The following is a 13,211-nucleotide window of genomic DNA, read 5'->3' on the forward strand; positions in this document are numbered from 1 at the left end:
TAGATATTGATGCCAGCTGATAGGACTTCTCTTTGAAGAGGTTACTCTTTGGTGATGGGGAGTCGGGAGGAAGAAGGTATTTGTTGCATCAAGTGCGTTATTTTTGGTCCGTCTCAGAATAAAGACCTCAGGCAAACCGGAAAGAATCGAATTAAGAGGAAGGAATGTACTAAAATGCAGGGAGGAGAGCAAAAGGGAAGGATTGACTGCAGCAAAATAAGTCAGCAAAGACTCTGAATTTCCCATTTATTGAAACTAATCACAGTTAAAAGGTCACGTCCGTTGGCAACCAGCATTTTTATATTATTCAGAACGACATACAAATAAATACAGACAAAATCCAGCCAACGAACTGAACCGAACCACAATTCCATGGTTTTAACTTAGTTCATTAGTGCCTAGTCCTCTTGGCTGCATTCCTACAGCCTAAGAGGATCTACTTATCGTTTACTGGGAGACTGTCTCCGGCGTACATGACCCATGACTCTCAAGAGTGAATCTCTGTGGCATACATATTACAAACATGAGCCTGGAGGGCTTGAGCTACCAAGATATCAGCCAGGCAATCCACTTATTTACTATGCCGGCCCAAGTGTCTAATCAAACCCCATTTTGATGGGGGAGAACAGCCTGCCTAGAAAGTGAACCGGGATGTGTGTTCTCTGTCATTATCTTGATTTCTGCTTTTCATTATTCAGCTTAGTATTAAACAGTTAAATTCCATCATGCTCATTGTGTGAGTGCGTGTCCGTCTAAGAGGAGCAGGGCTGATCTGTTAAAACAAGCGACTCGGCCTGTTTGGGAACCATTGTTAGCCAAACACACGCTTGGAACGTGGGAGAAAAAATGCCAAGGTGGTGCATTGCGGAGCGTCCACGTTGGGCAATGAATTAATCGGATGAATGCTGGGGGAAATGAGAGTTGTCGTGAGGACCAGATTTATCCTTCGAAAGCTAACGTGGACTCCTTCACTGGGGGACCATGCTAACAGGCCAACGTCCGGGAAGAGCATAAATCAACACTTCACGGAGTTTTTCACTCGGATTTAAAACAGCAACCATAACACAGCAATTTATGAAACAAAACCATAGGCTCAAGTGGATAATGAACCCTGCTATCCAACAGTCACGTAGCACCTTACGAACAAATCTGTATAACCACAGCTTGCATCCTAAAAGATTGAACATTAGAAAACAGATGTCTTCTTTCAATTTTTTGGAAAGGCAAAGAATTCCCCATTGGACTATACTGGAGTTAAGGCCCCATTAAGAAGACATATCCAGCAGGGAAAACTGGTATCTTCTCGGCTTCTATATCTTGATATGATTCTCACAAGGTTTCTTTTTTTGTTGGTTCAGATTACTTGTATCCATCAAAATAGCTGATGCCACTGAAAATTTCTCAAGCCCCAGCAGTATGTATTAGACATGCTGCTACACACCTATTTGTGAAGGTTCCCATCTTAGTGCTGGGACTTCCTACTTCTAAGAGAGAGTTCAGAAGTTCAGACACTACACAAACTTACCCATCAATTGTTCTTCTATTTAATCAGGAGCCTCTTTAGACATTTGACTATGACTCTCTTACTGCATACAGAACAAGTATGGTCAAAACCAAAAGAGCTTTGACCATTACGGAAATGCCCCAAAATCGGAGAAAAAGTAAACACAAACTGCGGCCTGGCTGATATATGTCTTATCGATGACCCAATTGAGAAGAGAAAGAATTTGGTGGCAAAGGAAACCCAGGACCTGCAAGGAGCCACCAATGTTTGTGCTTTGAAAACAATCAATGTTATGTTACAGCAAAATATATATATATAAAATCATAGGTAATCAACACCAAACTAATCAATATATATATATAAAAAAAACTAGAAGAAGAAAAGTTTCCAGTTCCAACTGCTGCCATGCAAATTGCTCGGCTGTCATCTCCCGTTGGCCAACAGTAAATCCGCCCTTATCCAAGTCCAACATCCAGGGACATCATCACCACAAACCCTAAGATGGAGGTCCAGGAAGCCAGCTTCCCGTTGCCACTGTAAGGAGGAAAGGAGAGGGAGTGAGCACCTCTGTTTCAGACGACAGCAGAGTTGTCTTTACTTCTCCCCTATGAAAAGAAGGGAATCTTCCCAAATCCTCTTTATTCCCCCATCTCTTTGAAGGCGTTACATCATGCTGATCCTTCCCTCCAGTCAAAATAAAACTCACCCAAGCTGTTCCTTTGGGAGATAGAGTCAAGGGTGCTTCCCTTCCACTCTTCAGCCCCTGAGAGCTCTTGCACCCCAGCAACTAAGCTTAAGCTCTCTCGGCCACTGAACCACCTCTGAGAGAGGGGCTGAGCCATCTTGGGGATTTAGACATGCAATTCCATTCAAATGAATGGGGGACATGTCTGACTCCCCTAGGTGGCTTTGAGAATCTTAACCTCAGATCTCAAATGCAATTTTCTCCTTTAAAGTCTCACTGAGGCAATAAACGGAGTCAGGGAGGGACAGACTCATTCTTTCCTGCATTATTTATACATAGTTCCTAAGCTAAAGGTGGGGAGCTGACACCCCTTATAGCTAGTAGCAGGGCCGGCTCCAGGCACCAGCCTAGCAAGCAGATGCCTAGAGTGGCCAATGAAGAGGGGGGCGACATGTCCGACTGTTCGGCAGCGGGGCCCATCCCCACCCTATTTGTTTCTCTCACCCACCTGTTGTGTTTAAATTGTGTTTAAATTCTTCAGAACCAGGACAGTCCTTCCTAGTATTTTCATACAGCACTTAGAACAATGGGGTCCAACCAGGTTTGGGGACAGTGTTATCACAATACAATGGTTCAGTGATAACAGTTTCAAGCCACATGCATTGAGCGACAGCTCCAAAAGAACCATCCCTGCTACATCTCACACCAGTTCAGTGACTTGCAACCTGATAATTCCTTCAGCAAAGCAAATGCATTAAAAAAAAGAACTCTTTTCCAAGAACATTCACAGTCTGAAACGATGACAGCCGCAAACGTCTGCCCATCTTGAGCAAAAATAAGGAGAGCGGTCAACCTCCTTACAGTTCATTACGGCTTTGAATCCTGTTGCTCGTTAGAAATGGGCTTTCACACATGTTGTGCCACATGGTATAAGCCAGGGTGTGGATGGAACCAGTTTTTAAGAACACGTCTCTGAGGGGTGACCGTTGTTGGCCAATGGCTGAAATGCTCTTAACAGTGCTAGCTTGTAAAGTGGCGTGTGCCCTCTCAATGCAAATGCTCTGTGGTCCTCGTGGATCAGACCCCAAAGAGTTCCTTTGCACTACAACATTCCCTTCCATGTGACGAGGAAGGACAGAGAATTTAGTCACAAGCAAAGGCCAGCCAATGAACATGGCTTCAGGGTGTTGGCAGCTAGGGGGCAGAGCAATTTCCCTCACCTGGTTTGTGCTTCTGGGATGATGTCATCCATGACCACATAGACCATAGCACCGGCAGCAAAGCCCAAAGCATAGGGGAGGAGGGGTTCTGCCAGCACCATGGCAAAGGCACCAAAGACACCAGCTAAAGGCTCCACCATGCCACTTAGCTGTCCGTACCTGTAAGAGAACCAAGATCAAAAGCCTAGAAGGGACACAGGAAATCCTTCCTTTACCCGTTTTTATACCCAACATAGTGCAGGTGTTTATTGGACCCCGAGGGCCCAATCGGCCCATGCAGGACATGGATACGTCCCATTAAATGGAGGTACAAAGTCTGTAAATGCAGAATGCACCTGGCAGGTTCTGATTAGCATTAGGCTGCCCTGCTTTCGAGAGTGCAGAGCGGATGCAAACCTGCTTTCCCACCCCCGCACCTGTGTGAAGAAAAAGAGATGTGTACCAGCCCTTCCAAAACAAACGAGAGCATCTGAGCCCTTCCTGAGCAAACACAGCAGAAGACAAGTCCCCTTCTTTAATCTGGAAGGTGATGAAAGGCTGCAGGCAGACTTGGGAACACCTGGCTCCATGCAGGCAAACAATCCTCTAGTTTTTCCCCCTAATGTGTCTCTTCCCCCAACCCAGTTTATGGCTACTCTCCACACAAGGGGCCCTGTGAATCAGCTAAGCACTGGTCCACTGCTGAAGTAATTCTGAAGTGGGGATCCCTTCAGAACACGTCCATTTGCCCTCTTTAGTTCCTATCTGTGCTACAAGGTTTTGCTGACTGTGTAGCCAGCTGGTGGGATGGCTCTAAAGACAGTGCGATGACTAATGTTCTGTCCTTAGCTGTGGCTGCTAACCATGTGTTGCCTTTGCTGGTAGCCTAGATTGTCCTCCTGTAACTGGTCCAACACCCTGGTTTCTTTGCAGCCCTTAGACCTCCTAACCATGCCAGTCTAATTCCTTCCTCCCAGCTCTCTGTCTGGTCAGACATCCCAGAATGCACTATCCCCGGGCCACTCATGCTGCTATGTGCTGATGTCCTTCAGGTGTTGTCCTCTGTTGTGACACTACTGGGATAGCTGCCTCGAATTTCCCAGAATGCACTGAGATGAACACAATTGGGCAGCGGGATAGGTGTGGCTACATGCACCTACATGGGCAACATATGGGAGCGGTGTGAATAACCGTGTTTGGCACGAGCCGATCAGATAAAAGCATCAAAAACTGGTAAGAGAAAACATGGTTGTATTTTTAGCATTGCCAGGCCTTAAAGCAGGCCAGAAAGGATTGCCCTGTCATGCCGGACAGTGAAGGGAAGGTAACTTTAAGGTCAGAAGTTAAATTTCTGTACATGTGTTGAAGCAACAAAGGAAGTTGGAGTTGTGTCATAGGCTCTGGCCTTGGTGGACCCATTTGTATCCCTCTCTGGATGGCCTTAGAAATGTGATGCAGGAGAGCAGACACCAGGGGGTCAGCCCACAGGAGAGGTGACTCTGCAGGCAGTAAAAACACGATTTAAGCATCACGCTCTCTTTTGTTCATCTATTTCGTCTTCATTTGGCCCACGAATTCCACCCCATCACAAGACACTTGCAACCACGGCTACCGAGGATCACCGTTCAAACCTCGCCCATTCTACAGCGGCGGTGTGGCCGCATGAGACAGAACAGACTAGCGGTTGTTATCCTTCTATGAAGTTGGAACGAATATGAGCTGCACCAGTGGCTTGCCCCACAACATCTGATCACTGCGAAAACGTCAGCTGCTGAACGTAGAAACGCCGGACCAGCAAGATCCTGTCTCCTGCACTGCTCCCATAGCTGCCACCCAGTACACAAAGGCTGGAGAAAGCTTCAAAATGGAACAGCTTTTCCCCAAACACAGCAAAGCCCCTGATGAGTCCTGAATCGGAGCTAGCAACAAGGCACTGCATAGCAACCATGCAGCAACAGCAGCTGGGAAATGGCTTGATGGACACGTTTCAAAGCTTGAAGAACGTTTTAGGAGGAGCACTACTTACCAAAATGCTCTCCATGTTGAAAATCCAGCCCCACGCAAAGGAAGGCTGACAGCAAGGCCTTCTGGGAAATTCTGAATTCCAATCCCAACTGCTAAGTTCCTACCGAAATAAAAGCAAAACATGTTATATATCATTCCTCTGGGAGGAGAAGGGCAGGGCAGGATAGGCCTTAAAAAAAAGGTTATTAAGTATGTCTCTTTAATGTAAGTGCTTCCAGCCCTTGGGGACTAATTGAATCATGTTAACACAAGGCACTTCTAGAGCGAGTTTTATCTTCAAAGTGCTCCACGTCCATCCGTCAACCCCTGGAAGCAATGGAGAATGAGATGAAAAGATTTGCCCAAGGACACAACCAGACAGTCAAAACCCAAGACTTTCGAACTCCCAGCCTCGTCCTCCGAACCCTTGATCAGATCTGGCCGTTGAACAGGGAGAACCTCAAGTTGTTCATGAGTGACCCACTGACTAACTAAGGAATGGCAAGGGTGCGGGGGAACTGAAGGGAGTCCCTGGGGGAGAAGCGGAGCCACAAGGATTTGGTTTACGTTGTGGGAGGTTAACAAGAGTGGAGAAAGAAAAGTAAGGCGCAAAGGAGCCCCGTGCAGTACAAATAAACTCTCCCTGACTGTTCCACTTTGCAAGCCAGGCTGCACTGAGAACTGCCTATTCAGACAACTGTCCTTCCAATAAACAGGGTATTCTGGGAAATCGGACAGCCAAGGTAGAACAGCCCTGGGATCCAGGGGCCAGTTTGTGGAGCATCCCAGTTATCACCAAAATGGATCTCCCACGCCTCCCAGCTGGTGCCATACGATGCGGAATGAAAGGACACACTGGGCTACACCTGCAGATGAGAACAGGGATCCCTATAAGTCTTCAGAGGCAGCCCTGTTTTGCTAGCTCTCCGAAAGGGGCCAGTTTCCTCCTCTCTGAGATGCCTCTGCCGTTATGGGAGGTCGCGTCAAACAAGCTCCGGTTTCAGCCTACATCAGATAATGCAGAGGTTAATCCCTCTCATTTACTGTTCATCTCCCCCATTGTCTGCACGGTTGCACAGACACTCCATTGTTTGCTTTTATCCCCTTCTGTACTAGCTGTAGGGTCGTGTGTTTTCAACCTACAGGCTTAAAAAATATATAGAACTTTTGAAGAAACCCTGATCACATTCAGAGCCTGGATCACCCAGAGGGGAGAAGCATGCCGCACTAGAAAGGCTGCAGCATCCACCCCCAAACGAGAATTTGGCCACTGACGCTCTAGTACCCCAGATGCACTATCCTGCAGCTGAGATGTTAAACAATGGCCAAGGCACAGACCGGTCTAAAGCCTGCAGGCGGTCGGAATAAACAGAACTGGCACCTGAGTCTGCAACTCACCATGTAGGTTTCAGGAGTCATGTGTTAGCAGCTGTGGTTCCAGACCTGCAACTGCCTCAGGGCTGCTGCTTTCACCCCTATCCCAGTCCCGCTTTTCCGTTCCACTCCTTGCTGTTCTGGAGACAGCCCCACTCAACTTCGGCCACGGGAGCAGGTGCCCAAAGCGCAGCACTGGGGAATCAACACTGAGAGACAGGCACAGACAGGACGATGAGTTACGTTCTGGTACCCACTCTGTCCTGGGTGGCTGCAGAAGGGAACACTCCCAGCTTCCCCGCTGCGCCAGCGTCTAGTCGTGAACACCGGCAGGAAAGCATCCTGTTCAGCTCCAGTGGCTGGCTCCTAACGACGGAGCTAGAGGGGAAAGTGATTGTGGTTTTGCTGGTTGGCCTCGGATTTCATGACAGCGCTAACCGCAGCCCTGCATCTGCAAGGAGGCAGGATTTTGAAGCTCGTTGTGGGGAGAAGCTGTTCTGATGGCTAGGCGTTGAGGAAGGGATCCCACAGCGTCAGGCCTAGACCAGCACTTTGGAGGGTCGAAATGCAAACATGCGCCTTCCTAGTCCACCCTCAGCAGCTACCAGCTAGCATGGCAATGCGGACAGCCCCATTTGGAACACAGGGCACATGGATGGAGGGTGGGAGAGAGGCTGGGAAGGAGGACGAGAGCACTTAGTAATCAAGTCATTTAAAAAAAAAAAAATCAGCCTATGTGGAGCCCAGCTTTGACAAGTGGGAAAAAAAAGCAGCTTTATAACGAGGGCGATTGCCTCCTCTTCCCCTGTAATGCTAAACTCTCAGGACTCCATTAACGTACATAGCCCCATTTGTGTCTTCTTGGACTTTTACCGCGGTAGGAAACAGGAAAGCAAGGGCAGGGTTGGATGGGGAGGGGTTCTCCTCTCCTGAGGTTATTGTAGATTCACTGTAGGTTTCAACGGCTGCCGACGGCAGAACAGAACAGAACCAGTACCAGAGACCACCCCCACACGCGGTGCCAAGCCAGGCGGGGAGGTGTTGGGGCAGCGGGGATAGGAGGCCTCCTGCATGTTATCACATCTGTCAAGCCAACAGAAAACACCCTCCTCCGAGGGAATGAATGAGCGGCCCTGACAGCACAGCCAGAAGGGTGGAGCTGAGCTCACCTTCAATAGAAATGGCTCCAGGCAAAGCTCACAGACAGTAACTATAAAGGATTTGGGGGCGGGAGAGGGGAAATTAGCCGCTTCTAGACCGGCAGAGAATTTACCTCACGGCATTAATCAACCAACCAGAATAAAGTCACTGATAGCACACACTTGGCCCTCCTCCCACACCTCCCACTGCAGCGTCTCAAAACGCTTCACGACACTGAGCACCCCCGGCCCTGTGCAATAAGGATGTATTAATCCTTACTTTGCAGAAGGGGACACAGGGACACAGAGAAATGACTCACCCAGGATCTCTCCGCTAGTCAGACTCCCAGATTGCTACGCTACATTTATTTTTATCTTAAGTACTTCTAGAGCTCACGTTATCATATCTGAGCCGCCACATTATTTAATGTGCTCATCCTCAACATCCCTGTGAGGGACGGCAGGGCTATCATCCCTATTTTCTAGGGAGCGACGGTGGCAGAGAGGCAAAGTGACTTGCCCAAGGTCACAGAGGATATCCGTGGCAAATCAGGAACTGAGCCCAGCTCTCTCCAGTCCAGGGCACCCTAACCGCTGGATCACCCTGCCTCTCCACTAAACCATACTCCTGCAAATGACACCTCTGCCACTTCTGACAGCAGCCGGCTGCGTCAACAGCACCTTGCATGCAAAGAGGGGCCCCTACACAGTGCAACGGGGCCCGTGCATTGGACATTTCCACGCAAGTGAAGGGCAACGGCGGCCTCTCTCTTAGTGGGAGGGTAAAGTTGAAAGACAGCCAGTTCATTCACTCCTAAAACAGCACAGAAGATGGTGGTTTTTGACAGAGGATGGGGAGTCAGAACTCCTCGGTTCAATTCCTGGCTTTGACACTTTGTCTGATTTAACCTCGCGCTGCCTCAGTTTCCCCTCTCTGTAAAGCGGGTCAAATGACACCCGCCCGCCTACCTCCCTCACAAGGTTTGTTAGCGTGGAATTCTGAGCACCTCAGATCAAACGAGGGAAGTGTATTCAGAGAGCAAAGATTCTTCACTAGGACATGAGCTGAGGTGTCAACTGTACACATGCACGTCGTGGGGGATGGCTGGGAGGCAGGGTTTACCGCAGTGTTAGCCTGCTGGTAGTGGCGATGGGTGGAATACGTCCTCCGTTGGAGTCTGATTCTGAGCATCTGAGCGCAGCTCTCCCAGACCTCCCAAACGTGGGCAGCTGAGTGACAGAGAAATCAACGGACTTCCTCAAGATCTCTTAGTAATAATAGCAGTGGTGAGAGCTCAGCCACTCTCACCCCCAGTACTCCTAGCGGACACATGGGCTTTGAAATCTAGTTAAGGATTACGGGTAAGGTTTGCAGAATTGCCTAAGTGACTTTGGAGCCTGTGACCCATTTTACAAAGTGACTTTGTGCCTGTGTCCTATTGCCTTTCAAGGAGACACCAAGTGCTTTTAGTGCCATGGCCAGTTTGTGCCAGCAGGTTAGTGCACTGTAGATTTATGCCCCGGCTTGCTGTGCACTAGCTGGTCGTGTGAAAAAATCCCTAGTGCCTATGTCACTTTTGAAAATCTTGCCCTACCTCTTATGCATAAAGGGAGCTCAGAAACCAGGGAGATGGGCAAGACATAAGAACCTAAATAGAGCCCGCTGGCACTTTTTCAAGGCAGAGCCAACCAACACCCCTAACACAACCAAGTGCTCCTACGACCTAAGACCCCTTTGCAAACATTTAAGAATCCCAGCCTGCTTGAGAAATGTCTTGTGCTCCCAAGCAAGCGGGGAATTTCTATGCTTGACTCAGGGCAGGCAAGGCGCTAGAAATGTCCTGTGTTTTAAGAGTACCAGAGTTAGTTGTGCAGGCTCCTAAGAATGGAAGGTTGCCACATCGCAGCAAATTGTGAGCCAGGAATTAGGCTTAGATGCTCCAGGTAGACATGCTGACTAGGTCGTTCTTCCCAAAGTCGTCCACCACGGTGCCTCTTCATTAGACTCAGGAATCTGGGAGGACTCACTCGGAGAAAACCCTTGTCTATCATCCTAGGCCCCCCTCACAGATGCAGGAAATAACAACTGGGGTTGCGTCTCACCACTCCCCCCAACTTCCCCAGGATAGCCTCATGTTCCCACCAGTCCATCCAATGTCCTGCACGTTCCTCTGTGGATTTGTCACTGGTGCAGCGTAGGGACCTTCTGAAAAATAACTAAAAATGGAAATCCAATTTCTGTATTTAAAGAGGGAGGATGGATTTTTTTAAGCACTGTTAATACTATAGCTGTGGTTTGGTGCCCAGTCACTTTTGCATCCCAGTTTTAAAACCACCGACAGCTCACAGAGCAGCCCCTTTGGATGCCCCCCAACCAGGAACTGTCGAGGGACAATAAATAAAAATAGACCTATTTAAACATACCCCAGAGGTACTGCAAAGTAAACAAATAAACCTGTCAGGCATGTCTAGGACGAGGGAAGGAGAATCAACCAGGATGGAGCCTTGGTTTGCATTAAGCATCTGAGAGTTTCAGGATAGCTTCACACGCACGCTGCCTCCCCTGCCACGTTGGTTACATAAAAATCTTGGCATGGCTCTGCCGAGACGGCTGTTACAAAACCGTGGGCTCACGTGAACCATTATCTACCTATTGGATCTCAATTTGACAAGTCTGGGAACACCACTTTCACCCCTTTGCAATCGCTTTCATGTGAGGTTTCCACCAACTACCCTTGAACAGGAAACAAAAGCTTCACTTATTCCCCCCCCCCACACACACACACATATTTGACAATTGGGTTTGATGCTCACGAACACGAGGAACTAAGTACCCTGGAGGGCATAGTCTGGGCAAAGGTTGTGCAAGCTTTTCTCCTTCTGCAGCTCTGCCAAGAAGCCTCAATACTGCCCTACAGTCTCTACGCAAAAGAATAAATGGACACAAATCTGACATCAGGAATCATAACATTCAAAAACCAGTAGGAGAACACTTCAACCTCTCTAATCACTCAGTGACACACGTTAAGGTGGCAATATTGCAACAGAAAAGCTTCAAAAACAGACTCCAACGAGAAGCTGCTGAACTTGAATTAATATGCAAACTAGATACCATTAACTTAGGTTTGAACAGAGACTGGGAATGGCTCGGTCATTACACTAATTGAATCTATTTCCCCATGTGAAAGTATCCTCACACCTTCGTGTCAACTGTTCAAAATGGGCCATCTTGATTATCACTTCAAAAGTTTTTCTCCCCTGCTGATAATAGCTTCTCTTAATTAATTAGCCTCTTACAGTTGGTATGGGTACTTCCACCTTTTCATGTTCTCTGTATGTATAAATATCTTCTTACTGTATGTTCCATTCTATGCATCCGAAGAAGTGGGCTGTAGCCCACGAAAGCTTATGCTCAAATAAATGTGTTAGTTTCTAAGGTGCCACAAGTCCTCCTCATTCTTTTTGCGGATACAGACTAACACGGCTGCTACTCTGAAATGCTGCCCTACAGTAACCCTCCTCCACACACACTCTGCCATCACACCCTCTCACCTGCAAATGCTGCTTCCTAAGCCAGCCCTGGGACCTCATTCAGCTCTGCAATGCAGCTCGGTCCTAATCCGCAGCACCTTCTGCTGAGCCCGTCTAGAACCCCGGCACCCTTCTGTTTCTACTCTGAGTGAGCACCAACACATTGGTTTTTTGTTTTGCATTTTCTTTCCCCTTCTGGAAAAATGACAAATTAGCCCTTTTTGCCTACGGTCGGGGGGGAGGTAAGAAATCAGTGTATTTGCTGTGAAAACCAGCATTAACCATTGGGAATTTACCCTGGGTGAAACGTACTATTGAATTTCTACACCTTTCATGGGAGGACATTGGCAAGTTTCACCAGCGTCCATTCATTTAGCTCCACAACACGGCAGCGAGGCTGAACTGCTCAGCATGATCGGAATCATTATACAGATAGAGAAGCCAACTTGCTCAAACAAACCACACCGGGTCGAAGCGGGCCTGTCTCTCCCTGGTGTGAATAAGGAGATGAAAGTCTACTGCAGATGCCAACTAGCGGAGTAACTCCTTTTGCAACAATGGCAGAGGCTGATAGCACTGAAGGTCCCAGGCTCAAGCCTGGATATGCATTATCATCATTATTCGTGGTTTTAAAGTAGTGTGTAGAGGCCGGACCCTGTTGTGCGTGGTGCTGTGCAAACAGCTAATGGACATTATACTTGCCCTAAAGAACTTACAACCTGAGTGTAAGACTATAAACAACAAGTTGATAGAGCACAAGAAACAGTGAGAAGATCCCGACCACAGCGCGCCAAACCACTGTCAAGCTTTTTGTAAGCATGACGGCCGAAGAGAGTTTCAAAGAAGACATTTGGAGGAGAACAGTGAGGTGGCTTTGCACGGTGAGCACATCCCACACATACGGGGCAGCCTGGGAGAAGACACCACGTGGCTATACACACACATGGGGCGCAATCTTGTCCCCACTAAAGGACATGGCAGAGTTTCTATTGACATCAATGGAGCTAGGATTTCTCCCAAGAAGTATGAAGTTTTCCATAACTCTGGTTTCAGGATAAACACAGGGCACCCAACTCGACACCAGCTCAACTCCACTGAAGTGCATGGAGACGGGCTAGATGGTGCATTGATGCCCAGGTCACAGTGTTGATCCATAGGCCACCTTTCCAATTCCCACCCCGTCAGCAGGATGAGACTGGTTCACCAGCCGTTGTGCTGCAGCAGTGCAACATGTCACGACAGCACCACATCACCGTGTCGCAAGAATAAAAGGGGTCCCACCTCCGCACCGACAGTCAGATTAGAACGTCCGTGAAGCTAAGGATTTTCTCCCAACGTGTATCAAGTTTTCCATGACTTCAGTTTCCAAGTAGACACAGGGGGCCAAATGTAACACTGGTACCGTGGGCGCAATTCCACTGAAGTCCATGCAGTCATGCCAGAGTGAATCTGAGCCACAGAGACCAGGTAGTCACAGTGATCACTGGGTAGCAATCCCAGAGCAGGCATTCCTGAGGTCCATAACCCACAGACAGACATCACCGACTTTGGAGAGAGACTTCAGCTCTAGCAAACGGCTGAGACAGAGAGTCCTAGCAAAGGCCTTGCCTGCACTGCCCAGACCTGAAACGCAGGTCCACAAGGGCTGGTTTCATTCTTTTGCCAAAAGAAGAACAGGAGTACTTGTGGCACCTTAGAGACTAACAAATTTATTAGAGCATAAGCTTTCGTGGACTACAGCCCACTTCTTCGGATGCATATAGAATGGAATATTC

The 13,211-nt window shown here is 48.2% G+C and overlaps 1 protein-coding gene across 4 annotated transcripts in view; it reads right to left on the reverse strand.

Annotated features, from left to right (window-relative positions):
- Positions 1–229: 229 nt before the first annotated feature.
- The window catches only part of SLC39A11 (solute carrier family 39 member 11), a 260,526-nt gene continuing 247,544 nt past the window's right edge, over positions 230–13,211 (reverse strand). For 3 of the 4 annotated variants that reach the window (XM_034789976.1, XM_034789980.1, XM_034789979.1), the window contains 3 exons: positions 5,415–5,513; positions 3,410–3,568; positions 1,904–2,038 (listed from right to left, as the gene is read on the reverse strand). In XM_034789976.1, coding sequence (XP_034645867.1) covers positions 1,960–2,038; positions 3,410–3,568; positions 5,415–5,513 — 337 coding nt within the window. In that variant the 3' untranslated portion in view covers positions 1,904–1,959. Of the gene's footprint in view, positions 2,039–3,409; positions 3,569–5,414; positions 5,514–13,211 lie in introns of all 4 variants that reach the window. The other variant, XM_034789978.1, reaches the window with a different exon arrangement.

This window comes from Trachemys scripta, chromosome 14 (genome assembly GCF_013100865.1).
Source record: "Trachemys scripta elegans isolate TJP31775 chromosome 14, CAS_Tse_1.0, whole genome shotgun sequence".
NCBI classification, from domain to species: domain Eukaryota; kingdom Metazoa; phylum Chordata; order Testudines; family Emydidae; genus Trachemys; species Trachemys scripta.